This window comes from Rhodamnia argentea, chromosome 9 (assembly GCF_020921035.1).
Source record: "Rhodamnia argentea isolate NSW1041297 chromosome 9, ASM2092103v1, whole genome shotgun sequence".
Classification (NCBI taxonomy): Eukaryota; Viridiplantae; Streptophyta; class Magnoliopsida; order Myrtales; family Myrtaceae; genus Rhodamnia; species Rhodamnia argentea.
In genome coordinates this window covers 9,174,076-9,201,935 of record NC_063158.1, presented here as the reverse complement: position 1 = coordinate 9,201,935, position 27,860 = coordinate 9,174,076, and the positions used below count along the sequence as shown (strand labels likewise).

The window sequence follows — 27,860 nt, the reverse complement described above, 5'->3', positions numbered from 1 at the left end:
CTCAAAATTATGAGCTTGCTTTAAATTTTCGGGCTCGGACTTAGGCTTTTCTAAATAATTAACATTAACTTGAAAACCTTTCTAATTAAATTAAGCTCTAATGAGCCAATTTGAGCTCGAGAATGGGTGCAATTGTCTTATACAAATTCGGCACTGCCTCATCTCCCATTGCCGAAAATTTAAGAGCAGTCCCGATTAGTACTCGTCAAATTAAGCTCTAATGCTTATACAAGCATGAATGCAATGATATGCATGACTAACATAAAATAAATATCCAATGCATGGGAAATTAATTTTTGGTGAGAACTAAGATGAATCCTCATTTATGCTTAAATAAATGAATTAAAGGAAATTAAAATATAGGTGTCAACAACTAGCCCTCTTTGAGCAGAAGTTCGCAGAGGTTTCACTCAAAGACAAAATTGAAAGCTAAATTTTTCCCTTGCGAATGATGAATCCTGATTTTTGTGGGAGTTTTAATCCCATTTTCTAATGCAAAAAAATAAAAATAAAAATAAAAATGATATGCAAGACTATAAACTAGCCAAGAAGTGTATTAACTTTGGTCTCCTTGACTCTGTATGCTCCTTCATAGGTTACGTAAAGCTTGTCCCATATCTCTTTTGAAGAGGAACAATCTCCAATGCATTTGTATTTAGTGGGAGAGAATGTACTATAAAATGAATAAATAGTTTTAGCATCTAGAGCATCTCTCTTTTCTAATTCAGTAGTAGTTAGAGCAATTGTGGGAGTAGGTTGGTGTTGTCCCCTGCTTTTGAGCCGCCTGAAATGTTTGTAGATGGATCAATGCCTCTTTGAACAATGTCCCGGATCTGCGGATCTTGACATCTTAGATATGCCTTGAATTTATTCCGCCAATCACTATACTCTTTTTTTTCGAAGTAGGGCGGTCTATTGTTGCTACCTCCTTCAATCCATGTGGGATAAAAGTTGCTAGCCATAGAGATCATTAGTTCAGAAGTAATAACACTTCAATAAAAATATGAGCACCAGACTCTTATACCAATTGTTGTAGCTAGCGTTATCACCTAGAGGGGGTAAATAGGTGATTTTAAGGATTTTAAGAAAATTAATGCGGAATGTAAATGAGTATGCTCGTAGCTTCGCTTAGATGATAGCTAGTGAGTTTAGAGATATTCTCAAACAGCGCTTTGCACAATTTAACTATCATAGTAAGCAATCAGAGAGAGTAAGAGTAAGAGAATGTGTATAGAGAATTTATAGTGGTTCGGCTTTATTCAAGCCTATGTCCACTTCTTCACGTTAGCTACCAATTGGCTGGATTCCACTTGTGAATAACACGTAGGTTACAATTCGGTGAATAGACTTATTGTCTAACACTTTTGCACTTGTATGTTCTCTTCTAAGTATTACAGTGTTGACTCAAAGGTACGTGAAGAATGTGAAACTCTCTTGATCTTGGAATTGAATTCTTTTCCCTTTCTCGTGCGTTCTTCAGCCTTGAAGTGTCTTTGTGACATCCTCAAATTCGATCTTATTCAGGATATAATGAAATTATTTATTTTAATCGATGCACTATTAGTAATGCTCGCTCTAAATTGATCACTCACGAGAGGCTAACCAAAAGAGAAAGGCTATTAAGGATATAGATACACTTGACCTAAGAACTCAACTATGGATTGACAATTCAATCATAAGGATTGACGGGGGACAATTTTGAGCCATTAAGGACCGATCAAGGAACGGTTATAGAACATTTCAACAATAGTATACAATCGGATCGCTAGTGATTCCGCCCGACCATTGTATGGATTGCAAGCGGTCTTAAACCAATTCCTAGTGATCGAGTAAATTGGAACTAGTGATTGATCCCTCGCAGCTACATGACAACCGAGGTCATCCATGGTTTGAGATAGCTTAAACATAGATTGATATCAAATCAACTATGGGTTGAATAGACGTAACTCCTAGAAGTCGCCCATTAGCTCGAGATGAACTATTGTTGCAATCGATCAATTTTGACCATGATTAGAATCCAATTGTGGATTTCGAATCTTCGAGGATCTCATGACCGAATTATTGGACATCGCCTCATTGAACTATCAATTTATCAATTTTCTCAAGACCCTCGGATCGGGGATCAACGGGTCGAGATTTGGATGTTACGAGGGAGCGGACCGGACGAGGACACATTGGGCCTCAAGCCCAATGTGGTTCGGTCATTTTGGCCCAAGAGCAACCCAATTGGGCTTTGTTGAGCCCACTAAAGCCCATTAAGCATTCTAAAGCTCTTTAAGCCATTTTAAAGCCCAAATTTTATTTATTTGAAGCCAATTTCAATTTATACGAATTTGTACAAATACTAGCTCAAATGTGCGTATAGTACCTCATACAATACTTGGTGAAATTACTAAATTGTCCTTGCTTTGTAAAAAGATCAAATTGCCCTTCTTGAGTTATTAGCAAAAGATAAGAAGCTTTAATTGAGAGAAGACTTTTGTGCCATGGTCTTAATGAGGGGAACTTAACTTCATCAAGCTTGTTCAAGAAGGTTTGTGAGATAATATATATATATATATATATATATATATATATATATATACTCTCACATCTAATGTTCACGACCCACCCCAAAAACCAGCTCATCTCAACCCCTTTTGGCTAGTTTTTGCCGGCCAAAACATCCACAAGTGCCGCCGTGAGCTCTCGTTACCGTACGTGCTTCGTTTAAGTCATTTCTGTGCCGAATCGAGCTTCGTTGAGCCAAAAACAGCCCCCTTCGGTTCTATTTGCCGATGGTCAGCTATCTTAGGTGGTTCCGTGTTGATTTTGGACCAAGTCCCGCATAGCCCTCGCCGTCCTAGACGCGCCGGTGTTCTCGGTCTTGCAATCGGGTGAGTTATCGCCATAATCCCTTGATTAGTATGTTAAACTTGATGAGGTTATGTTTAGATTAGTCTAGATGTGCTTAGTACTAATATAATTAACCATTGTTGGATTAATTAATCATAGTTGGGTTAGTTAACCTTGGTTGAGTTAGTTAACCTTGGTTAGGTTAATTAACCATAGTTACTTTTGTTAACCATGGTCGGGTTAATTAACCATGATCGATAAGCTATCTTGATAAGTGATAAGTGATAAGTGGACTTGATAAGTTATCAAAAATGTGATAAGCTATTGCCTATTTTTTAATGATAAGCTATCACCTATTTTATGATAAGCTATCGTATATTTTTATGATAGGTATCAAATTCTACGATAAGCTATCGGTATTTTGATAATTAATTATTATTCTCTAATTAATTAAATTAAATTTTAGCAATTAGATATTCTATTTATTAATATGCTCTAGTATATATTTAGTATTATGTTATGAAGTAACTAATGGGAATAGCCTTATAAATTGGCTTTTCTAATAAATTATTTGGCAATGTTCAAGGACGGTGATTGAATTGCGTGTATTTAGTCACGTGTAATTTATTTACTAAATATTTAGTCACGTACAATTTATGTACTAAGTATTAGTCACGTGTAATTTTTTTACTTAGTATTTTGTCACGCTCAATTTATTTATTCAAGATTCAGTCACATGTAGTTTATTTACTAAGTATTTAGTCACGCACAATTTATTTGTTGCATACATGACATGAGAGTTGAATTAGTATGAGAATACCCGAATGAACCGAAAGACCCTCGTAGGAAGACGGGCATGCCTTTGATCGGCCGTAATTGATCGAAAGTATAAATACTTGAATGAGTCGGAAGACCCCCGTAGGAAGACAGGCGTACCCTCGATCGGCCGTCATTGATCGAAATGATATATTTCGGGAAAAGCCAAAAGACTCCCGTAGAAAGACAGGGTGCCCTCGATCGGTTGTAATTGATCAATTGGATAAATTACTGTGGAAGACCCCCGTAGAAAAACAAACGTGCCCTTGATCGACCGTAATTGATCGAACGAGCGGATGCCAGGAGAACCAAAAAACCCCTGTGTGAGAACGGGCGTGCCATGAGTGGTCGTAATGACGAGAGTCTGCTTGAGCGCATTATGCACGAGAAAGTGGCATATGTTCTAATTATGCATTTGTTTATTGCAATGTGTTGCTTACAGTAAGTTGTAACGTACAAGGCATGTGCCAAGGTAAGAAAAGTTGTCTATGATCATGTAGTAGCATACTCGCATATTTATATTGTGTTGCATTATAGGTTCTAAATGCATCCAAGCTAAGTTGACCTCCTAACCGAGGCTTAGGTCGTTAACTCGCTAAGATTTATCTCATTGTTGTTGTACTAAACATTTTCATACCCCCGAGCATGAATTGTCCCCCTTTACTTACTCGTTTTGGGTTACCCATGGACATGGGTACTATAGTAGTAGAATATCCGGTAGGACCAGAGAAGTTACATCTAAAGCACATGACTATTATTTGGGTTGATGAGGGATATGAGATGTGGCAGCCGCACGAATTCCCGGTGTGGTTCCTCAAGGACGGGCTCGAGCTTTATAGCCCAATCGGAGGTTTTGATGGACCCCCACCCCCTAGTGGTGGAGTCGGAGAGGAAATTTGGAACCCCCTAAACCTTGACCCTCCCGATGGAGCTATTATAGATTCGGATACTGGTCCAAATGAGGTAGAAAAGGACGAGTATGATCTGAAGCTTCCCTCGGGCTATGGCCAAATGTGGTGATAAGCTTTGTATGCTTATCTTTTTTGTGGCTGGTATAGTATAGAGAAGTTTGGTTAACCCATCCACCCGTCCCTTTTTGAGTATGTGGTTAGTAGGGAGTGGCATCACGATAGGCTTGTAAATATTGTAGTCCTCTCGGCGTTAACAATAAATAAATAAAAAGTACTTTTGATATCTACTGTTCGAGATTTTCCTTCTAGCTATCCCTACCCTTGTATTTGTCTGGGGAAGTAAATCGCTTCCATGTGCGTGTAATTAAAAGAAAATTTTAATTAAGTTAGTGGCGCTTCCTGGGATGGGACGTCACAACTTAACGACTAAGGATGTGATGTTGGTGTTCTGATGGGTGCGAGGCGTGACAGTTTTTTTATATCCTCCATCTCCAACTGCCCGTTGCAAGATCTCTAGAGGATTGCTCTCCAAAACTTTCTCGTTTGGACGAAACTGTATACAAAGGATTTCCTAGCTGTTGAGGTCGATAAAGGAAAGAATCTCCTTTTGGATCAAATCACCCATACAATAGTGATCCTAAGTTTCCATAGATAGATTACTCCATTAGATGAGTCATCCTTGTCTCCTTTAATCCGCATCCTTAATTGATTTCATGATTGAGAATCTCCAAATACGAATCCAACTTGATTGCTAGCTGTTGTGATGATGTAATATATTCATTAAATCATCTTGAATACATCTCTTTATAATTTGGTCGTTGCGTGTGAAATACTTCTCGTAGAGCTTGAGAATCATTCCAACATTTGAGCTCCTTGCTCAACGTCTAAGTCTTTTCTATCAGATTCAATCTTGTGTATCCTACACCTATGGATAATATGCAAAATAAGTATTTCATTGCATTAACTCAAATAAAGAGATTATAGATTGTTTTATCAGCTTCAAAATCAATTAGGGTTTTTCTCAACAAACCCATCAAATATCAGTTGAAAAATAAATTTATGAACCATATTTTGAAAGATCTAGCTGCTTCAAATCCTAGTGTCCTTATTGCCAAGAAAGAAAGAAAAAAAAAGTCTTTTAATTGAGTCAAATAGTGTACAATTGATCAAAGCTATCTACTCCTAAGATCAAACTTATTGTTGAGTATTATGATCTGTCAATCCACTTGTCAAATACACGAATCCAACATTGTTTAAGAGTCCAACTCCATTTTGAATTGGCGCCAAAGCCTACAGGAGAAATTTACTTTCATTTAAAAGGGATTGTTTTACCTCTCCAATCCTTTTTGTTCCTTTTAGAGTTTGCATAGCAACATTTTTGCTCTAGAAATTAACTTTTGATCGGAAATTGATTTTTTTTTATTTCCGAGTAGAAGTAAATTTTTCTACTTTTGAAGTTTTACTCCTCCAAGTGACTCCAAAACTACTTATGAAACAAAAAAAAAAAACCTTCAAAAATAGAAAAATAAAATTGCTTAATCAAACGGATTTCTACAAGTTGCATTACTAAGTGAATTTCTACTCAAAAACACTTATCAAGTAGAAATTTTACTTCAAAAGTATTGTAAGGCACGCTCATGTAGACATGGTCGGTTCGGCCGAACCGCCGATTCCGGTTCAAAAATTGGCGGTTCCGGTTCCACGAAAAGGTGGAATCGGAACCGGCCCTAGCCCTTAGAAGGGCCGGTTCTGGTTCCTTTTTAAAATTTAATTTTTAAAATAATAAATAATAAAATAAATATAATAAATTATAAATTATAATTAAATTGTATATTGTAATAAAATTTGGGGAAAAAAGAGAGAGAGGAGAAATGAGCTTGAACTTAATAAATTATCATTAAGCGCTTACATATCTTCTTGGGGATAGAAAAATCAAAGCCTATGTAGTTCTTTTACCTTTGATAATCCCAACTTACCTCATCGTCAATCGTCGCTACCCGTTATGGTATCCATGGCGGTGGTATTTCTACAATCCTCACTAAAAAATTCGTATTCTCGATCCAGCTCTTGGTGTTAAAATCTAGCGTTTATCCAATCGTCGACACAAGCTTAAGCTTCCGTAGATTCCGAACTTAATCTTAAACGGCAATAATCCAAAACTAATCCTCCAGCGCTAAATGTTTGTTCAATTACAATTGTTGAAGAATGGGTTGCTAATATCCGGCGAGCGATGAGGGCGAGAATTGGGTAATCGATTGAGTGACTCTTCCATCACTTCAAGATTTGGAAATCAGACCTGTGTTCGGCATCACGAAACTCAAATTGAGTGATTAAATGTTTTTCTAATTCAGAAATACTACATATTGCCCCTTTTTATTTATTTTTTTTTTTTGTCTACTCTTTAGCATATTGTACCCTCTACTAAGTGAACTACCAGCTACGCTTCATGAGGCGATGAGTGTAAAGATCCACAATCACTTAAATCATATCTAGTACAAAATTCTTCATATAATGCTACTATAGATTCTTTAACCTCTCCTTGTATATTTGAAATATCTATTGTATCTTCGAAATGTAAAAAATCGTAATAATACACTTTCGGATAATCTAACAAACCATCTAATTTAATACGAAATAAAAAATAATACCAACTAAATAGACAAGAGGAATTTTGAAATAATAATGCAACCATTTTTCTCGCATTACTAAAATAGTCCAAGTTAATTCAAGATCTTTTTCATATTCACTAAAAACACCACCAATATTAACACACTCTATTAAAAATAAATGCGTAGTAGGATAATAAATACCACATAAAGTATTAGTAGCATCATTAAAAATTTTTAAAAAATCTAAAAAAATTTTGTAAACATCCCAATGTTGCGGAAGTAAAGTAATTTCGGGAATATTTTACTAAATAAACATACATAATAAATCTTTGCAATCAAAAGTTTGACGAAGCAACTCGTAGGTAGAATTTCAACGAGTTGGAATATCTTTTGGAAACCTTTTTGCCCTTCTCCCATGTTGTTTACAAAATTTTCCCCATGCTTTTATAAAATAGGCACGACTCCATAAAAATTTAATTACACATTTTATTGGGACGAGAGAAGTGTCAAGAGTTCGTAAACCATCTTGTACACATAAATTTAAAACATGGCAAGCACATCTAATATGAAAAAATTATCCGCCAAAAGAGGGTTTGCAAATATTTTCTAATCTTGGAATGGAAGTGGTATGTGTGGCGACATTATCAAAATCAATTGAAAATACTTTATTTATCAAATTATATTCTTCTAAAACTTGCCTAATTATTCTAGAAATATTATTAGCCGAATGTTTTTCATTAAAAACTCGAAATGCAATAAGTCTTTTTTAAATGGTCCATTCGTCGCTTATCCAATGACACATGACACCCATATAAGAATGAATTTGCTAAGAATCACTCCAAATATCGCTACCTAACTACACATGTCCATCGAATTTCACAAAATTTTTTATTAAAGATTATTTTTTTTTATAAAGATGCAAAAGTTCGCGTTTAAAAGTACTTTTTGAAATAGTTTGTACTTGCGGAACCAATGCAGTATTTATCAAATATTTCAAATTAAAATTTTCACCAATAGTAAACGGAGCATGATCAAGGGAACATATTCGGCTAATGTTTGTTTATAAAGTGCATCAATGTAACGGAATAAATGATAAGTATTAGAATTGACGTACCCGAAAATTTGTTGTTGCGTAGTGTCGATCTCCACTTGCGATAGATTTTTTTTGTCGGATGCCGACGGAATGTTCTGTAGCCGTCTCATTTCGTAAATTTGTATGTTTGCGAACAATATTTACAATTTATATTATACTTACATTCGCTTTCATCATATACCTTGTCGAAGTGGAGCTACAAGTCGGATGTACTCTCTTGACCCTTCCGTTCCGACTCATTTGCCGTCAACATTTTTTCGACACCAGTAAAAGGATGAAGACTTTCTTGTGTTGGGACATGCTCAACGTTCGGAATGGGAACAACGTTGATTTTAACGTCGTCATCTTTCCAATATGTATACTCATGAGGATCATATCCAAAAATAGGATACTAAGAATCTCCCATCGCCATATTAGTCTTTCCAGTATTTTTGCTTCCACTTATCATTTTTGAGAGAATTAATCAGAAATCCAATTGAGAGAATTAAGACGGGATTGAGAGAATTTGAGAGAATTGTTGAGAGGATTTATGAAAAAAATGAAAAGGGGAGATATATATTTATAGAGAAATGGATGATTATTTAACTTTAAAAAAAATCAATATTTTTTTTTTGTATAGCAACGGCCAATTTGGCCGTTGCATCATTGCAATGCAACGGCCCAAAGAGCTGTTTGTTGGGGGAAGGGGGGGCTCTTCCCCCATTGGGCTCCAATCCCTACTTTTAAAAAAAAAAAATTAAACGGGTCGGAACCGTGGGACCAATTAACGGGCCGATTCCGGACCCACGGTTTCATTTGGTCATGTCTACATTCATGTATTGAATCCCATTTACAAGGCCAATTTGGTTTTAATAGTTGAATTCCGGATTTGGTTCAATTTGAATTAACGGTCTGAGCGCTTTTTTCTTTTCTTTTTTTGGGCGGAACGGTCTGAGCTTTGAACCGTCGTTTTGTTGTGTGGACGCCGCCGCCGCCTCAAGCCCTGACGCGACACTGCTTCTATCGCCGCCAGTTTCCGATACGTAAAACCTCCGTAGGCATTGCTAGCTTTAGTATCGGTGATGCAAAGAGTGGCCTTCGTAAATCCGCGTCTCCCTCTTCCCTCCTCCTCCTTCACCAGGTAATCATTTTTCGCCTTTTCGGCACACTCCTCCTTCAATGGCAACTTCGTTTTCGGATTATTTAGTCATGAATCTCGCGTTCATGCCCGCAGATTCCGATTGCGCAACATGAGCACCAATCCTTCGCCGGTCTCTCCAAAGTTCGTGTCGGTCGAAGGCGCCGATATTCACTCCAGGAGTAAACCTGATGGTGGGTACGCGTAGCTCGTGATTTTTTTTTTTTTTTTGTGGCGATTTTCCTACTGCTGATATTGTGTGCGAGGACTGTTTGATTGGCATCTTGTTGTAAATTTGTGCTTTGAGCTCAATTGGGGCTGGTTGAGGAATGTAATAACTTGGCTACTTCCCTGTGGCCGATTGGGTGTTTAGGGGAGCGTTTTTAGTTGGCGTTTAGTGAGAGATCTGTGCTCTGAACTGAAATTTGACGCTAGTTTTAGGAAATACATGAAAGTTGATGTGCGTGGTTGACTATATACCCAGTTGTCAGGCCTCTATTCGGCTAATTACGGTTTAGCTTCTGCTGAAATTTGTTGTATCTTTTGGAAGGAATTGAAGATGAAATGATGGATGCTTATGTTTGTGACATATAATTTTGGAAGTTGAAAATTTACTCCCATCTCAATTTCTAACTTTTTCAGGCTTCAGATTCCGCCTTGTATCGTACAACATCTTGGCTCAGGTATGCTAAGCCTTATTACCATGTGTGATAGTAATATCTTTAAATCATAGCTGCATTGACTCTCTCTTGGGTCATAACATCTACTATATGATTGGCTGCACAGCGGGGAAGATTTTAATATGGATTCTAATGATCTGGTGTTTTAAAGTCTTCCTTGTTAACCACTACACTGAAAACTTTACTTTATTAGTCTATTTTTTATGAGCAAGTTTGTTTTTCTCATGATCCACCTTTTCGGTTCAATTTTTGGCCTTAGGTGTACGTGAAGAGTTCTTTGTTTCCACACTCTCCATCTCCTTGTCTCAAGTAATTTTTCTAGACGCAAGTCTCTCTTTGTGGAATTGATGTTTTTTCAGTCCTTATGATGGGATGATTATTAATGTTCGAGTTTTCTACCTCTGGAGGGTTTGTTGTCAATCAGCATTAGCTTACAGCAGTTAATGAAACTATTGCTCCTTGATTTATAAATTTTGCATTAGTGAGAATGTTTCTTTTTTGGCTAATATGACAGCATCTCGTTGGATTCACAACCTGGAAGCAGTCGCATCATTCACTTTGAACTTATGTATTAAGCATGTTAGAAATTTTATTCTTTGGATCACGTGGCCTGGTTTTAATGTGTTGTAAAGTCTGCTGTAGTTTTCTCTGTCTTCCTGAAGTCTCCTTATGTGAATTCCAGTCATCTCCTCCCATCCCATTCTCACTGCCTACCCCACAATGAGGGAAGAGATAATGAAGTGCTTGAAAGAAGCAAATGGCTTAGTCCATTAGTTGCATATGGACATTTTTAGCTCAAGTCATGTTCAGCTAAATGCCTTTGCAGGTGGAAAGCTCGTTCTCAGGCAATTTTAACCATTCTTAAAAACCTCGGTGCTGACTTTCTTTGCCTACAGGTTTTGAATCTACTTTTCCTTCGATTTGTTTATGCTATTTGCATATTCTGTTATTTTATTCTCCTTACATTCTTTGCGCTCTCTTGTGTGATTCTTACCTGATATTCCGTGGCATAGTTGACAATCCAATCTTCACCAGGAAGTGGATGAATACGATGGATTTTACAAAGGCAAAATGGAAATTCTAGGTTACTCTGGTCTATATATTCAGAGAAGTGGACAGAAACGTGATGGTTGTGGCATTTTTTATAAGCAAGACAGGTAGTTTGGCTCTTATTTTTTTGTTCTTGTATATGAGCATAAAATGGTGCATGTCCGGCAAATTTTTATTGCAAAATTGAACAGTAAGATTAGTGGGAAAATCTGAGTAGTAGTTGAATAAATGATTGTTAAAAAGATGCTTAATCTAGTAGTATTCAATTTTGAAAGAGACTGTATTCGTTATAGAATTATCAGTTGGCAAAACATGCAGCTGGTTTCTTATACATTGGGGCAGCATCTTGTTTAAGTTATAAAAACCTTTCGTTGTTTCATCTTTAGTCCTATAATTTATTCATGCTTCATTGGTCTTCTTCACTATTTATTTTGTCCTGCTGGGAGTTGATTTCTTAGTGGCTATATCATCTTTTGCAGTGAATTGAGTTTCTTCCTTTTCAATTAGAAAATCAGTAATTCCTAAGAGTGAAATTCCCGGAAATTATCACTTTTAAATTCACGATTTATTCTGGTTTTGTTTTACTTATCTTCTCTGTTGCTCAAACTCATCTTATCCTCGTAAGTTTCTTGTATAAAGAACTGATAAAATTGTTTATTTACGAAAAGTTTGGGAAAACAAAAGGGCTTCCTTGAAAGATATGACTGTTTGCGCAACCTTCGTGAGTAGCCCATCACTAATAAGCGTATCCTTTGTTCTTTTCCCAAACTGAATAGGGAGTTTCTCTCAAATGTTGAGTGGTGATGTTGAATTGTTTGCTAGTTTTAATCTGAATCCAACTTTCTTGGTGGCGTCGTTTTATGAAGGGCTGAGTTAGTTTTGGAGGAGAAGATGGACTACAATGATCTTGTGAGCCCGATTGAAGATTATAAGGACGGAAGTGCTAATAAAGATTCTCTTGAGCAATCTAATGGAGATAGAAATATTCACAAAAATCCTGGTAAAGTTTTTTGCCCCTTCGATCAAGTTAGGTTGTTCCTGTCATCTTTCTTCGTTTACCTCATGGGCTAATTTTCTGATAGCTGACTTGAAAAGTCATTGGGTGGTAATGGACATATATCAGAACAATCAAGCCGCTGCTTGGGCTATGAGAAGACCTCTTGGCACATATTTATCATTCTCTGTAAAATCGTCATTGCCTAGTATACTTCAATCTTTACGTTGACACGCATACCAAATTGAGCAAAAAGCCAGTCGTACTTTTGAATTCAATTGTGCAACTCTGAATCTAATGTGTGCCCTGTAAATTGAGATAAGCTAGATGCATCCAACTAGGGGTAGCTTGATTGAGACATGACTGCTTTCAGATATACAGCAAGGAGTAAAATCTATAAGACAAGATCAGCCATACATGGATTATGTAGCAGCTTTGATATGATTTACAATTTTATGCCCTTTCTGTGAGTCCTATATGTTAACTGGTTTACGTTGAATAGTTACGACCTGTAAAGAATTAGTACCAATGTAAGGCTCTAAATTATGGGATATGGGTCTTTATTCCTATCCTCTTGAAAATGTGAGGTTCATTCTTGTGTTGGCCTTATAGACCAGAAGAGCTACTCACAAATAGTCACAAAGTGCAAGAGGAAATTCTCTATTTTTTGTTTGAAATTTTTTTCTTTTTTGGCTGCTTCAATGCTTCCCAGGCAAAGCAGTCGCTTAACTGTGAAATTACATGACGTGAGACTAGAATAAAGTGGCAACACTATGTTTTGACATAGCATATCTTCTTATGATGATTTTCTAAATGTTGATGACTTGTTTTCGACTTTGGACATAGACTTCAGATTTTCATCTTAAGAAGCCATTATTGGGTTCTTGCGATCGCTTGGGCAGCCGTTCTTAATCAGTTATCTGCTATAGGAAAAATAATGTCCTTCGAAGAAACCGGAGAAGGTTAGGTTATCCTTATGTGATTGCACTCGGCATGATCTTATGCACATGGGGCTGCTGTTCATGAAAATTTATTCATTGCAAAAGAGCTCATCCGGTTCCTGCTTGATTTTTCTCAATTGTATCATCTATTGTATTCAGTCAGCAGAAAAACTGTTGCTGTACCAAACTTCCTTTGATTGAACTGCCGTTAGGACTATCATATTCATTCTGTTTTTATCTCTTCATGCTAAGATCTGTAGCAATGGGGTATTTGTGCCATGTTGGAAGTGGATGATTTCCATTTCTTTGGTCTCTGTCGGAAAAGAGACGAAGCAATTTCCATTAACCTAAGCAATCTTTTTAAAGCCTGCTTTGAGAAGAAAATTCCTAAAAGATTTTTCTATTTATAAACTCACGTCAAGTTCTTTCATTTCAGCCTCCACAAATGCTCCTGAGAACCGTGGAGATCCCAATGATCCTCGTGTAAGATTGAAACGTGATTGTGTTGGAATTTTAGCTGCATTTAGACTCAAGGATCTGTCCCGCCATGTCATTGTTGTGGCAAATACCCACATTTATTGGTAAATTGTTATTCTGCTATTGTATATGGTATCCACTTTATGGACTAGTCCAGTTTCTGGAGGATACTGAGATTTTTCAGTTCAGGGATCCTAAATGGGCTGATGTTAAGCTCGCTCAAGCCAAGTATCTGTTATCGCGGCTAGCCCAATTCAGGGATCTGGTTTCTGATAAGTTTGACTGCATTCCTGCTGTTATTGTGGCTGGTGACTTCAATTCAACTCCAGGAGACGAGGTTCGCTTCTTTTTTCTAGGTCGATTTTATCTGTATCTTTCTCGTGTCTTATCTTATGGGAGATATATGTCCATTGTGATGCTTGTCTTGTATTTACTTATCTTTCGGATGGATATCCCTAGTTAAAGTTGATATCTTCGGATGGCAGAGTGCGTTTGCTGTCCTTACCAATCTTTTTGGTGGCTTCCCCATAATTCAACAGTCCTACCCTGACCAAGCTAAAAAAATTTCTTTTCTTTGCCTAATTGTTCTAAATAGGAGTATTTTTCTGTTTCTGACAGTTCTACTAAACTCGTTTTTTCCTACTTCCTGGGCTAATAGGCCGCAGTTTAGGCTCACCATTCTTGGTAAAAGAAAAGCTACTCAGAGTAGACTACTAGTTTGCATGCGCTCTATTGCTTTTTGCAGATTCAGTGTGCATTGAGATTAACCAAAAATATTTGTTCAATGTGCTTCCTTCTTTCAGGTATATCAGTGCCTTGTGTCAGGTGACCTTACGTCGACAATACCAGAAATAGAGTGTTCGGATGACCTTCCGATTCCTCTGCGCAGTGTTTATGCTTCTACTGGGGGAGAGCCATCGTTCACCAATTGCACTCCCGACTTCACCGGTACCCTGGATTATATATTCTTTTGCCCTTCCTCAGACATCAAGCCCATCAGTTTCCTAGAGCTTCCCGGATCAAACTCGGAGGAGGTGGTCGGCGGGCTGCCAAACTACTACCATCCAAGCGATCATTTGCCAATTGGTGCTGAATTTGAACTTGATTGCGATAAAGTTTGTTGAGCTCACTTGCATGGCTTTCATCAACCTTTTTGATCGCCCATGCCGGTTTGAGGGAAAAAATTTGGTTCTGGGTAATTGAAAAATCATGCCTTCATCTAGCATCTCAAATTTTAATAGAACTCGATAATGATCTCACAAATTTCTTTCGATTTCTTCTGGGTTTCTCTTGAACTTTCCGCTCAAATGTGCATTGAAAGAGATCTATGTTGCATCATGGGGACCCAAAAGTAAGCAATTCAAACGAACAAAGCGCTCGCTCTCACTTTGGCATAATATGCACAATCTTTGATGGTCTTTGCATGTCTCAGCACGTTGGGACTTTATAGCTTAAAGCAACGCTTGACCATACCTAACCTCCGCGTGGACATGATCACGACATTTCTAACAGCGTCACGAATATTTTATGCAAATCGACCCGTGGATATAGATTGTGAAATCACATGTGATTCTTTCTAACAAAAGTTGCTTTGTTTTTTTTTTCCCCCTTTTCCCATGGTATTATCCATACAAATTGAAACAATATATACTTTCATATGCTTATCGAGGGGAGAATTATCAAAAAAGTTATAAACCTATTGTAATTATGCCAATTCAATCTCCCCTTTTTTTTTGCCAATTGACTCTTCGACCTTTTGCATTTGGGTCAATGTAGTTCATTCGACCGCATTTTAGCCAAAAATCGGTGACACGGACGCCGAACGTCCTAAGTGGCTAAGCTGGTGTTGATGTTAACAATTTTAATATTAATTATTTATTTTCTTTTATTCTTTAATTTTTTCTTAATTTTTCTTTTTTTGTCCCTCCCTTCATTCTTCCTCTAGTCGATCGTTGAACGTCGTCAAAGGCGAGTGAGGTCGACCCTTGCTAAGGGCGGGGCGAGGCTTGCCCTCACCACCTCGCAGGCCCTCACCTCTGGCCAATTGCCGACCTCTGGCGATCAACTAAAGGAAGAAGAAAGGAAGGGAAAAAAAAAAAGAAAAAGAGAAAAAAGATAAAAAATAAATAAAGAGAAAAAATAAATACAAGTCTTCTGCGAATATATTTCCCTTTGAGTTTTAACAAGAGGAATAACAAACAGCTCTTTGCCTTTCTGCTTCAAACAAAGAGGTGGGGAGTCAAAATATATTAAAACATTATTAAAAATTATGCATGTCTACACTGGCTATGCTATATCGGACGGTCGACATCCATGTTAGCGATTTTCCGTCAAAATTGACCGAATAAACTAACTTAATATAAATACAAAATGTTCGGGACTCAATTGGCAAAAAAACATTTAAGATTGAATTGAAACATTTGCGATAGATTTAGGACTTCTAGTATAATTCTCCCGCTTATTGAGCTTCTAAGAGTTTCCATGGCCTGAAACTCTACTAAACGTCCAACTTTTTTAGCCGCTGAAGGAAAGGAGCGTCCTCTTCAAGATGATACAATTGAAAAGAGAAAGATGTCGTGGTTCGTTTGAAGTTGCTTTCACTCTCGACTTTTATACTAATCAGGGCAAAGTTGCATATTAGCTCTTTCTTGCAACAGATCCGGGGATACCAACGTGTATCATCCCCCTATAACAATGTTTTTTCCGTGCTCTTGCCACGGCTAAGTGATCTTATTTCTCAATGATATCCCATGATCAAGACTATCTCTTGTTCATAAATCTGCGCCCGCCCATTAATCCCTGAACAAGGGATCTGTATGGACACATAGATCAACTGTCGGGGGGGCTCATTTGATGCAATTACAAGAGGAAAACAGTCGCAAAGTTCTAATCGTGTGCCGTGTTGGAGCAACCATCGTGGTTCGTCGTTAGGTCAGTGGATGGTCAGCTGGGTCTCGAATTCTGGGGATAGGCTCGGGTGCAGAGATCGCTTTCAAACCAGCCAGGAAGTGATGAGAAATTGTTAGAATGAGGATGATGACAAACACCCGAGGTGGTAGGGCTTGTGAGCCAAAAAGTCTCCTCTCGTTACAAAATCATAATGGAAGCTCGTGCTGCTGGACCATAGTCATGTTAATGTGCTTTTGGATTTGGACAAGGTTTAGGCATTATTGTCTGGGGCGAGCTCTGATTGGTGGTTCACTTAACCCGTAAATAACAATTGTCATCCGCAGCCACATGCCCTAATTAATATCTCAACGTTCTTGTCCCAAGATTTTTGCAATCTCCCCACAACGGAGATGCCGTCATCATGTCGGCACAGCCACCATTGCCGCCTCTTGAACAGCATCACGGCTACCATGGACGAATCCAACCGGGGGTGGACCTCGGCCCCCCAAGATCCAATTTATTTACGTGCGAAAGTATATTTACAAATTTTGATGAAGTTAAATTTGATTTTCACAAACTTCTTCACTTTTTGAGAGAATTACCAAAAAAATTCTAAACTTATTGCACTTGTGTGATCAATCCTAAACCTTTCATTTGTCAATTTAGTCTCTAGGGATGATTTGTTGATTTAGTCATAAACCTTTTAACGATTTGTTAGTTCAGCTTTTCCGCTCAATATTGACCAAAAAATCGCTGACATGGCTATCTAATCAACGCCGGCCATCATACGTGGCATTGCTGGCACGACGTAGGCAACTTTTACAATTTTTTAAAATTTTCTATATTTTTTATAATTTTTTTCTTTTTCTTCCAACTCGTTGGGCCGACTCTCTCTTGGTCTAGCTGAGGACGTTGCGGCCCTCCCTAGCCACGGGCGAGGGCCACGATGCCCTTGCCCCGACCTAGTGAGGGTTGTCGGGGCCTCGCTTGTAGCTAGCAAGGGGCGGCAGACCACCACGTCGGCTTCGGGTTGGAAAAATAAAAGAAAAAAATAATTCATAAAAATAATCGATTCAAAAATTGTAAAAATTATCCACGTCAATGCCGATCGTACTACATAAAATAGCCGACACCGGCTACACTATCACACAAATGATTTTCCATTAAAATTGATGGAAATGACTAAACTGAAAAATCTTCACAAGGTTTAAGATTAAATTAGTCAAATTAAAATTTTAAAATTGAATTGGCACAGTATAATAGATCAAGAACCCATATTATAACCCACATTTAAGAATGTATGTCATAAATGTGTTGCTTAACAAATTTAAGTGGGTTATAAATTGGTCACTCTTAATAACTTAATGGGTCTTGAATGGTTTCTAAAAGTGTCATAAATGAGTTACCTAAGTACTTAAGTGAGTCACAATTTTTTTTTATTTTTTTATTTGCTAATTTTGTATTTTGTATTTTTTTTTCCTTTTCTTTTGATTTTTTTTTTTTGTTTCGTCTTTCTTTTGTCTTACTTTCTTTTTTTCCAATTAGTTCATCGAGGACCACAAACCAGTAGGTGAGGGCCGCGAAACCCCCGCAAAATCCGAGCAAGGATCAGGCTATTGGCCACAGCTGGCGAGGGGTTTGTGGCCCTCGCCAGGTCTTGCCAGCAATAGGCGAGGGGCGCAAAATCCTCGCCAAATCTCGGTAAGGGTATTAATGGTTCAATTCAGTTCGGTTTTCTTGAAAAATAGAGCTGAACTGAAATATTAAGGGTGTGAACTTGAACTGAATCGAATTTCGCCCTAAACTAAATATGAACCGAACTAAAAATTCAGTTCAATTTAGAGCTTTTGTATTCCGGTTTTTATTGTTATTTTTTTTTCTCTCTTTCTTTTCGCCTCCTTAACTCTTTTTTTGTTCGCTTTCCTGTTCGCTTTCTAACCCTTGCCGAACGATGCTGGTTCTGGACCGGCCCCGACGAAAGACCTCTCTCCGAAACTCTTCTCTCTCGGTCCGTTTCCTTTTCTTGTTGTTCAGTTTTTCTTTTCCTCGTCGATGCCCTCAGTTCTCGCTCGACCTGCCCGCCTCTACACGAACGCTCCTCTCGTCGACAATGCTTTCCAGAGACAACGCCCGTTCTCTTACTGGCTGTCCACGTTCATGGAAGAAGAAAAAGAAGAGGAAGCCCCCGGACCCCAGCTCAGCCCTCTTTTCGTCTTCTGCTTCGGTTTTCCTTTTGGACGACACTCTCCTCCAGCCTTCCTCAACCACCCCCCAAACTCTCACGGCTCTCACCTCCTTTGTTCGTTGATGAAGCCTCCCCAGAACCACGACGCCAGATCTGGCGACATGAGGGTGTGGCGGCCCTCGCCCATTGACCGGCGGCTGCTAGCCCTTTGCACCAAAAAAGGAAAAAGAAAAAAGAAAGAAAAAGGAAAAATAAAAAACACAAAAAAAGATTGGTTATCTTGAAGATTTTCAATGCAATTTGGTTAGACAAGCTGAAATAACCAAACTGAAAAAAAAAAAAAAAGAGTATGGTTGTTTTCAATTACCCGAATTGAAAATCGAACCAAATCGAAATGCTCGAAATTTTCAATTCGATTCAATTCAATTGAGTTCTAGTTCGATTTTGACACCCTTAGATCTGGCCTTGGGTGGGCAGCCCTCGCTTGTGGCTAGCGAGGGTCAGGTGGCCCTCACTTATTATTGGTGAGGATCAGTAAGCAACCTTCACCAAACTTTGAAGAAAATGGAAAAGTAAAAATGATAAAGAAAATAAAAAAAAAAGTAAAAGGAAAAGGAAGACATGAAAATATATTTTTGATTTTTTTAAAAAATCAGAAAAATAGTTCACAATGTTTTAGTAATATAATTTTTTAATAATTTATAAATTTGTTTTGATTGGAATAAATATGAATGAGTTTTAGTAATATGTGACGGGTCGGGTATGGATCGTGAGATTTGTACTGCATGAAAATAGGTCAAAACGGGTTAAATTGATTGATATGAGTTGGACCATATTGGACCTAACCCAAATCCGACATAACCCACCTGTTTGACACCTCTACACTTTTCCAACCACATTATCGACAACTTTCGCAGCCCCAAGAGGCTAATCCTCTCTTTCACTCTCTCTCTCTCCTCCTCCCTCACTCCCGGACGTGTGTGCACCAAGTCTCAGGAAACAACGATGGACCACAGGAGGGCCCCTCCTCTTGCTCGCTAAATGCCCCGTAACATTGAAAATTTCATGAAACATATGTTATAGTCCATTCAGATTAATATGAGATTCTCATGTTTTGCTCTCTTAGAGTGTGAATGACAATCATTCTCTTCTAAGGCTCTATTTCTAATTAGAAATAGATTTTTCTATTTTATTCAAAAAAAGATTTTCTAAGCGAGAGACACGTTTGATAATGACACAAATTTCTATTCTAGGAACATAAATTTAGTTGATAACAACATAAAATTTCTGTAGTTTCCAAGAGATGAGGAACGGCAAAGTGTGAACAAGAGCCAGAATCGGAGACCAGCGGCCAACCGATGGTGAACGGTGGCCGAGACCGGTAGAGGGCAATCGGAGTGGACGACGACAAGCAAACAACGAATGCCAAATGGCGGCGGTGACCGGCGGAGGGCAGCCGGAGACCAACGGATGGCGATGGGTGGATGACAAATGATGAACGAGAGTCAAAGACTAGAGACTATCGACGAGCGACCGACCACGAGCGAGAGGGAGACCGCAAAAGAGAGAGAGGGAGCCGGGGATCGGGGACTAGCAATCCGCAGATGGCAAATGGTGGCCAACGATAGGGACGGGGAGAGAAAGGAAGACCGTGTCCGCGAGAGAGACGGAATGAGCAATAAAAAGAATTTTTATTTCTATTTCTGTTACGTAAATAGAAAAGTAGAAAATTTTACTTCTTATTTCTATTTCAAACCTACTACTGGACCCGAAATTTATCCCGAAAATAGAAAAATAAAATTACGCTTCTAAACAGATTTCTATTCTATACTTGTTCCCCAAAACAGAAAAATAGAAGAATAAGGAGATAGAACCGTTGTCATGCGCTCCCCTTAGATTTAGGAAATGCAAAATTTTCTTGTCTCGCCCTCTAAGCTAGTATGTACTGTCTATCTACGTTCACCACTGCCAGCAAAATTTGGACATTGCCCCTAAGATCTGGCCATTACCATCGGAATCTCTGACGGTGATTAGCCAATATCTGGGGGAGGCCCCTCCTTTTGGAGCTCATCGTTGTGGACAAGCATGTCAAACAGCAATGAAGACAAATTCGTGCTCAAAGCAAAAAAGATGTGTTTTTGTCTGTCTACGATCCACCAATTCTCCCAAGTGCATAATTCAAGGGAAAGGTTCTAACACCATGGAGTTCCTTACCATACGTATTATGACTTGGACGTTCAAGCTCGATAGACCGTTCGAACTCATTTATGACACATTGTTGGCGTGCCCACTATTCATGTGGATCCAAGCTTCATGCAATAATTCCTTGCATAAATCCACATCGCAATCGTCATTCCAATTAATCGATCACGGTCTCAATTCGATCGCGCCGTTCATTTATGAGTATTCCAGTTGGTGGGTGCTTTGCTCCTGCCCAACTCTTATCATGGCATAAAAGGGTGTGTGGCCAACAATTTTCGAAATTGCGACGTCCAACATTTCTAATCCACCGCCGTGGAGGTTTCCTAACGGTTTGTCCTACACATTTTTTTTTCCTTATTTGGGTATAATTGGTCTAGATTGATCGTTTGTCCATCACAAGTAGGGAAGTTCCTCTTGTAAAAATGAAGTTTTGTTTTGCTGAAAAAAAAAAAAAGTGTTGGGACTTGGGAGGGACGGAGGAATGGCCAAAGGCCCATGTAGATGTGCCATGAGAATGCCAAGGACATAAAATCTTGACGGAAGATTTCCCGAGTACTTTCCAGTTTCCACATATATGTCTTCTGTTCACGATTTCATTTTTATGTGTGGTGCAACGAATGGCTGCAACGGGTTTACGGAGTCGAGGTGATCAATGGGTCGGCTAGAATCGAGGCTAACTTGTTGCGTAGAGTCTGCCCGTCAATAACAAAGTATTATTTTTCTAGGCCATACGAGTCTGGATTGGACATAATACATCTGAATCGAGGCAGGCCGAGCCGCATAACTAAATGCCATGTTCATCCCCTCCTAAATGTATCTTCCGACCCCCGTAGGGCGGGCAGGTATAGCCGACACTCTATGCCGCCAAGCTCATGATCGGGTTTGTCATGAGAGCGCTAAAACAACGCTCCTAGTGACCCGATATATCCGAGAAATAGAGAGCGATGCTCTCTGTATGGGCTATCCAACGGGCAAGCTAAAGGGACAATGTCGAAATGGTTCTCACTTAGTCAAATTCAACTCCAATGTAAAGGATGTATTCAATCCTCGAGAACCTGTTCTCTGTCTGGAACCTTGTTTTTGAGGATCAAGCATGATCATGTAATGATGTGGCTCAAGAGCGACGTGAGAATACGAGATAAGCTTCAAGTCATATTCCTTCAACGCCGAGTGGTGACAAGTTGTTTTGAGATTTTGAGTTAGAAGCAAACTAATGGCGACGGCGTTTTTGGCTCCTTCGGCTTTGAAGATCAAGCTGATGACCATGCAAAAGTGTGGCTCAAAAATGATACGAGAACGAGATAAGCCTTTTCTCTTTCTTTAGATATTTCTTTGGTGGGCTAATACTCAAGATATGTCTCAAGTCGTGTTCCTTCGATGACAAGTCATGACTCGAGTTAAAGCAAGAGTTATCGACCGCAGCATTACCGATAGATTAATTAGTTGCTTTTCCTATACTTACGAGCGTGTTTTACTGAGTCTCTTTTGAACTTATCGCTTACAAAAAAAAGAAAAGAAAATCATATAAAATTCTCTCACTAAGGAGATCACATGCAAAATTCATCTCGCTTTTAAGTCGAAACTGGTCGGAACGAAAAAAGAAATTGCCGATGCACTTCCAATCGCTCCTTGAAATCCAACTTCGAGCCATCTCAGCTTTCATTTGTTCAAAGCACATCAAATCAAGGAAGCCTCAGGACATGAACTTTGGGGAGATATCAGCGCAATTATTTTGCTTGGTTGACAGCCGTAGTGCAATTCCAAGGGGAGTTTGACGGTCATGATCATGACATCCGATCCGATCAATGGCCCAGGTTCAAGTAAGAATGAATCCCCCTCTTCAGTTCAGACACACGTGATTGGAATTCCGTGCCAAGCACAAGCACTAGCATAGCCAAGCAGCGCCTGCACCGATGAGATTCGCAGAGGGGCTCCCGTCTTCCACACAACACGGGTCGGGTCAGGCAGGCTCGACCCGATTCCCCGTGACATGACCCGCATAGAGCTAATCACCAACCAAAAAGAACGAAAATAAGTGTCGGTTCCAAATCCCACCAAAAAAAAAAAAAGAAGAAGAAGGAAAACCGGACATCGAACTTCGTGTTTGGCGGCACATATGAAAAAAGGCGCTTTTTCGCATTCTCTTTCGAGAATCTTTCTTTTACCACCAATACCTCGCTTTTCGCCTCGGCTCCTGTCGCACCCACCGATCACCATTATAAAAGGACCGCCTTTCACGAGCTTCTCTGAGCTATCAAGTGAACTGGGTCGAGGCCAGAAGTCGCCATTTCGGTTCAGAAAAGCTCAAGCTTGGTTCTTTTCTTGGGTGGAGTTCGTCGTCGTTCAAGAGGTACGCCTCAGCGCTTTTCTTGATTTCTCTCCAGTGCATTCAGAGCGCTACGAACCAGAGGGGTGGCGACAGGTGGGTCGCTGTCGTTGATGATCTGCACAACATTTGTTGAGTCTGAGTTTTTTCCGGTTCTTCTTGCGGCTTGTCTTGCTTTGTGTGTATTGATTGGCTTCATTTGAAGCGAAAAGCTATCTTTTGTAAGTAACGTTTTGCGATTCATTTATCGCGGTTCGGTTGGGGAATGTTGCGTTTCTTGATGATCTCAGTGAGCGTGGTTAACGAGAGAGAGTTGGTGGCAAGTAATGCTACTAGTGGCACTCACAATGTGATTAACTTTTGGTCACCTGTTGCTGTTCTTCTCGACGCTGTGCAGAATGGCCGCAACGAGATCGAGGCTGTGGTTATGTTTTCTGCTGTTTTTTGTGGCATTGCTTGAAGCGCGAGGAGTCCCTGTAGGAATTACTTACGTTCGAAACGCGGTAGCCAGAGGAGCTGGTAAGGGGTCTTCATTTCACCGGCTAAAGTTTTTATTGCATATTTGAGGCCTTCACACTTATTTTATGTGCTTGTACCGGGCTTCTTGTGATGTAGTTTGCTTGGACGGCAGTCCTCCGGCTTATCATTTCGATAAGGGGTTCGGCACCGGCATCCACAATTGGTTGGTCCACATCGAGGTTTGTCCCCATGTGCTTGAAATCGAAGATGCTCGATGGATATGGAGTGATTGATGTTGAAAAAGTTCATGTTTGTCTCGTCCCCTGTTTCCTTTAATGTTCGCATTCAATCTGGATCAGGTTTTCCTCAATGGACGTGTGAAAGCGAAACTACCAGAGTTCTTAAAGATCGGAAATTGTGATCCAGCCTTTCTATTCTTTTAGTTCAATAGGTTAAAAGGGCAAACTGACCTTTATCAGATCTCACTTAATTCTTGCCTTATTGACTAGTTCTTCCTCTTCCAAAAATGCAGTCTCAGTCTGTTCCTTTCATTGTGATATTCCATCTTCTTTTGCTTACCCCTTTTCGTTCATTAAAGGGTGGAGGATGGTGTAACAATATCACGACCTGTCTCGCCCGCAAGAATACCCGCCTAGGTTCATCCAAGCAGATGGCCAAGGAAATAGCTTTCTCTGGGATACTCAGCAACAAACGAAGATTCAATCCTGGTAACACATCGTAGTTCCTCCTTGGAAAGTTTGGGACTTAAGGCAATCTGCACGAAATGCATTACCTCCGAGTATAACTGAAATCTGCTTCGATCCAGACTTCTATAACTGGAATAGAATTAAAATCCGGTACTGTGACGGGGCATCATTTACTGGAGATATTGAAGCTGTAAACCCGGTGAGATCCTATATCTATGCATCTTTTCAAGTAAATAGGAAGAAGAACCAAACTTTCAGATCTCTTGTTCTTCAATTTTTGACGAACTTTTCCTGTGGGAGATCTCAATTTGTGCCAACATTTGGTTAGGCAACAAACCTGCATTTCAGAGGAGCAAGGGTTTGGCTAGCTGTGATGGAGGATCTGCTATCTAAAGGAATGAAAAACGCGCAAAATGTACGACCGCAATGATCTTGCAACCCCTGATTTTTCTCGGTTTTTTTCATCTTCATCATTTGTGAGGGTAGCGGAAACTCTTTGACAGGCTATTCTTTCTGGCTGTTCAGCTGGTGGATTGACTACCATAGTACACTGCGACGGCTTCAGAGCTCTCCTACCGATGGGAGCTAAAGTGAAGTGCCTCTCGGACGCTGGTTATTTCATAAACGCGTAAGCTCATGCATATGAGTCTGATTGACTGGGCCTAACCAGATCATTTCTCAGGGAGGTTTATTACTGTCACAAGAAATCTAAAAGAGGCTTCAATTTTGCCAGGAAGGATGTTTCCGGGGCGTATCACATTGAATCCTTCTACAATCAAGTTGTTGCAACTCATGTACTCTCTCCAACCAACCACCATGACCCTTCTTGTTAATTTCTTGGTTAGCGCTTCAGTTTCTCACATATGATGTGTTTGAACAGGGATCGGCCAAGCATTTGCCACGATCCTGCACTTCGATATTTAGACCGGGATTGGTAAGCATCTGTTCTCCTAATTCTTTACCTCACTGAGTGACATTGCCGCTAACATCAAATGCTTAACATCCCCGAACAAACATGCAGTGCCTTTTCCCTCAGTACGTGGCTCGACAAGTGCAGACACCGCTGTTCATTCTCAATGCGGCCTATGATTCCTGGCAGGTCAGTAAGTCCTGATTCGAAGGGAATTTATGGTTTTACCTAGTTTCAAGTGAGAGTTTTCTATAACATCTGGAATTCATTGCATACATATTTGGCTTAATCCAGATTAAGAATATTTTGGCACCCGGAGTGGCTGACCCGCACGGGACCTGGTACGGCTGCAAGCTCGACATCAACAACTGCTCTCCTAATCAACTCAAAGTCATGCAAGGTAACTATTTGTGATCTCCCCTCTCTAGTCGACTCAAAAGTCATGCAACAGTGCTTCTAAGCTTGTTATTAACAACTGCTCTCCATCAAACTCAAAGCCAGATGCTGGATTTTCCCAGATTTCAGGTTGGAGTTCATGTATGCATTGGCCAGACTGGGCAGCTCCTCATCAAGAGGAGTGTTCGTAGACTCGTGCTATGCGCACTGCCAATCTGAGACGCAAGAGACATGGTTGTGGGGCGACTCTCCCGAACTGGCGAAGACGGTAAGAAACCCCGCCTTGCACCCACTCCAGCCTTGGGACACTTCTAGATTCCCCGCCAACGTCCTTGAGACACATTAAATTGAGAAAAAAACAGAGCCTTTAGGACAATCCCGCATGCTAGTTCTTGAGAAAAACAGAGCCTTTACACATCTGTATATATAAGGATCTAATTATCTGCATGAATTGCGTCTTGTTCTTTGTGCAGTCTATAGCAAGGGCAGTTGGAGACTGGTTCTTTGACAGGAAACCCTTCCAGAAGATCGATTGCCCATATCCTTGCAATCCCACCTGCCACAACCGGGTCTTTGATCCCCAAGAACGCCCAAATTTATAGTCTCATCAGCTAATTAACATGCATCGGTTATTCTTTTAAAGATCCATACTCATTGATATTAGTTTTAAGAGAGAGGGAGAGAGAGAGAGAGAGAGAGAGAGAGAGAATATGTTAAGTCATAAAATAAACAGGGGTCGCCCATGGCAACAAAAATTGGTGCTGGGCATGTTCCATATCATTATTTTGTATGTAAGCAATTGTACCTACATGCAACTATGTGTATTCGGACGGCCTTGAATGAAGAATTAGAAAAGAATGAAGAAACATAAGTTACATCCTTCTATTTTTGTTTCTGAATTTATGTCGACTACATATATTTATTTAGAAGAGTGTATGGGAGTGCGACCCTTTTCCACAGATTAATTTTTGTTCAAGCAAAAGCGTTACCAATGAAGATGGGAAAAAGTACCAAAAAGTCTTAAACTTTACTTTGGTACTAATTCAGTCCTAAATCTTTTTGCATTTGTAGCAATTTAGATCGAAAATCGCTGACGTGGATATTGGCCAACTTAGGTGGCACGATCGGCATAGATGTGGACTTTAAAAAAAAAAATTGAATTTTTTTTTCATTTTTTTCCTTTCCCTTTACTTTTAGCCAATGGCTAGCAAGGGTCGCCATTGCCAGCCATTCCTAGGTGCTTGGGCGAGGCTCTGCCTTGCCAGGTCTAGCGAGGGGACCTCATCAGCACTCGCCCCATCGACCACCGACAAAAAGAACATGGAAAAAATTACAAAATTAAAAATGTCCACATCAGTCGTGCCTTATAGGACGACTAGCATGTCCACATCGGTAATTTTTTGCCTAAATTAACCGGATGGACTAAACTTGTATCAACACAAAAAGATTTGAGACTAAATTAGTTCAATTAAAAAGTTTATGATTGAATTTGTATCAATGCAATAGGCTTATGACTTTTTTTATGCTTTTCCCAATAAAGATGGAAGTGTTTATTTTCAAGCATTTGAAATGAAAGAGGTCCAAGAAAGTGTCATGTTAAAACATGAGAATTTACCATTTGCATATTTGCAAAAAGTGGTGAGTTGGGTTTCTTAACTACAAAAAGTAGTGGCTCTATCGCCACAGAAGCGGAGTACATGAAATTAATAACTGAAACTCCATAATGGTGTACGATTCCTATCAAAGTTCAGCCTCTTGCTCAGACCCTAAGCTCATAATGGTGGGTTTGGGGCTAAATTAATAACTGAAACTCGTAATAGAGGTCAGCTACTTCATTTGTGTGATTTTGTCTCACCATAATTGCAATTTTCACAGTGAAATTTAGAGGAAGGAGATGTAGTTGGGGGAGAGGAGGAGGATGACGTCACCCTCGCAGACGCCCATTTGCGGGGAGGCGGGTGTTGACGGAGCGCCAGAGTATGCGAAAAGAGACGTGGAGACCGGAGGAGGCGTCAATGAAGGTGGTGGACACAGCGGTCGGAACAGGACAAATTGCCGAAATTTACTACCGGAGGCACATAAAGGATTGGTTTTTTTTTTTTTTGCTTTTCAATTTGGCACTCAAGTGATTTGGTGAAAAGTTTTGATACCAAAATAAGCACTTCTAATATTCTTTGTTAACAATTAAACCAAATTCATTAATGTTGTCGATTTCATGGTTATCGATGAGCTACTGGATTATCGATATTCATTCGGCTTAAAA

General features: G+C 39.5%; 2 protein-coding genes across 6 annotated transcripts; both read left to right on the top strand.

Moving 5' to 3' along the window:
- Positions 1–9,195: 9,195 nt before the first annotated feature.
- LOC115757185 (carbon catabolite repressor protein 4 homolog 4) lies at positions 9,196–14,845 on the top strand. Of its 3 annotated transcripts, XM_048285202.1 has the most exons (11): positions 9,196–9,384; positions 9,478–9,575; positions 10,024–10,064; positions 10,321–10,370; positions 10,888–10,957; positions 11,097–11,218; positions 11,978–12,111; positions 13,483–13,627; positions 13,713–13,860; positions 14,212–14,244; positions 14,326–14,436. In XM_048285202.1, exons 1-10 carry the CDS (start codon positions 9,326–9,328, stop codon positions 14,230–14,232), a joined length of 888 nt encoding a protein of 295 aa, XP_048141159.1. In that variant the 5' UTR covers positions 9,196–9,325; the 3' UTR covers positions 14,233–14,244; positions 14,326–14,436. The 3 variants fall into 3 exon arrangements, with proteins under 3 accessions (XP_048141159.1, XP_030553166.1, XP_030553167.1); XM_030697306.1 differs by lacking the exon at positions 14,212–14,244 and having other exon boundaries at positions 14,327–14,845; XM_030697307.2 differs by lacking the exons at positions 10,321–10,370; positions 14,212–14,244 and having other exon boundaries at positions 9,342–9,384; positions 14,327–14,845.
- An 8,098-nt stretch (positions 14,846–22,943) lies between these two features.
- On the top strand, positions 22,944–26,459 carry LOC115757186 (pectin acetylesterase 8-like). Of its 3 annotated transcripts, none has more exons than XM_048285200.1 (13): positions 22,944–23,149; positions 23,523–23,644; positions 23,741–23,823; positions 24,117–24,312; positions 24,411–24,490; positions 24,620–24,706; positions 24,795–24,919; positions 25,025–25,085; positions 25,172–25,225; positions 25,313–25,390; positions 25,496–25,601; positions 25,720–25,865; positions 26,071–26,459. In XM_048285200.1, the coding sequence occupies exons 2-13, from the start codon at positions 23,524–23,526 to the stop codon at positions 26,197–26,199; spliced, it is 1,266 nt and encodes a 421-aa protein (XP_048141157.1). In that variant the 5' UTR covers positions 22,944–23,149; position 23,523; the 3' UTR covers positions 26,200–26,459. The 3 variants fall into 3 exon arrangements, with proteins under 3 accessions (XP_048141157.1, XP_048141156.1, XP_030553168.1); XM_048285199.1 differs by having other exon boundaries at positions 22,945–23,149; positions 23,497–23,644; XM_030697308.2 differs by having other exon boundaries at positions 22,947–23,149; positions 23,497–23,644; positions 24,183–24,312.
- Positions 26,460–27,860: the final 1,401 nt, after the last annotated feature.

Coding starts and splice junctions, on each gene's coding strand:
- LOC115757185 (XM_030697306.1), top strand. CDS start 9,326: ATGCAAAGAGTGGCCTTCGTAAATCCGCGTCTCCCTCTTCCCTCCTCC. Junction 10,371..10,887: donor TCTCCATCTCCTTGTCTCAA/GTAATTTTTCTA, acceptor ATGCCTTTGCAG/GTGGAAAGCTCGTTCTCAGG. Junction 13,861..14,326: donor ATTCAACTCCAGGAGACGAG/GTTCGCTTCTTT, acceptor TCCTTCTTTCAG/GTATATCAGTGCCTTGTGTC.
- LOC115757186 (XM_048285200.1), top strand. CDS start 23,524: ATGGCCGCAACGAGATCGAGGCTGTGGTTATGTTTTCTGCTGTTTTTT. Junction 23,645..23,740: donor CGCGGTAGCCAGAGGAGCTG/GTAAGGGGTCTT, acceptor CTTGTGATGTAG/TTTGCTTGGACGGCAGTCCT. Junction 25,226..25,312: donor CGATATTTAGACCGGGATTG/GTAAGCATCTGT, acceptor ACAAACATGCAG/TGCCTTTTCCCTCAGTACGT.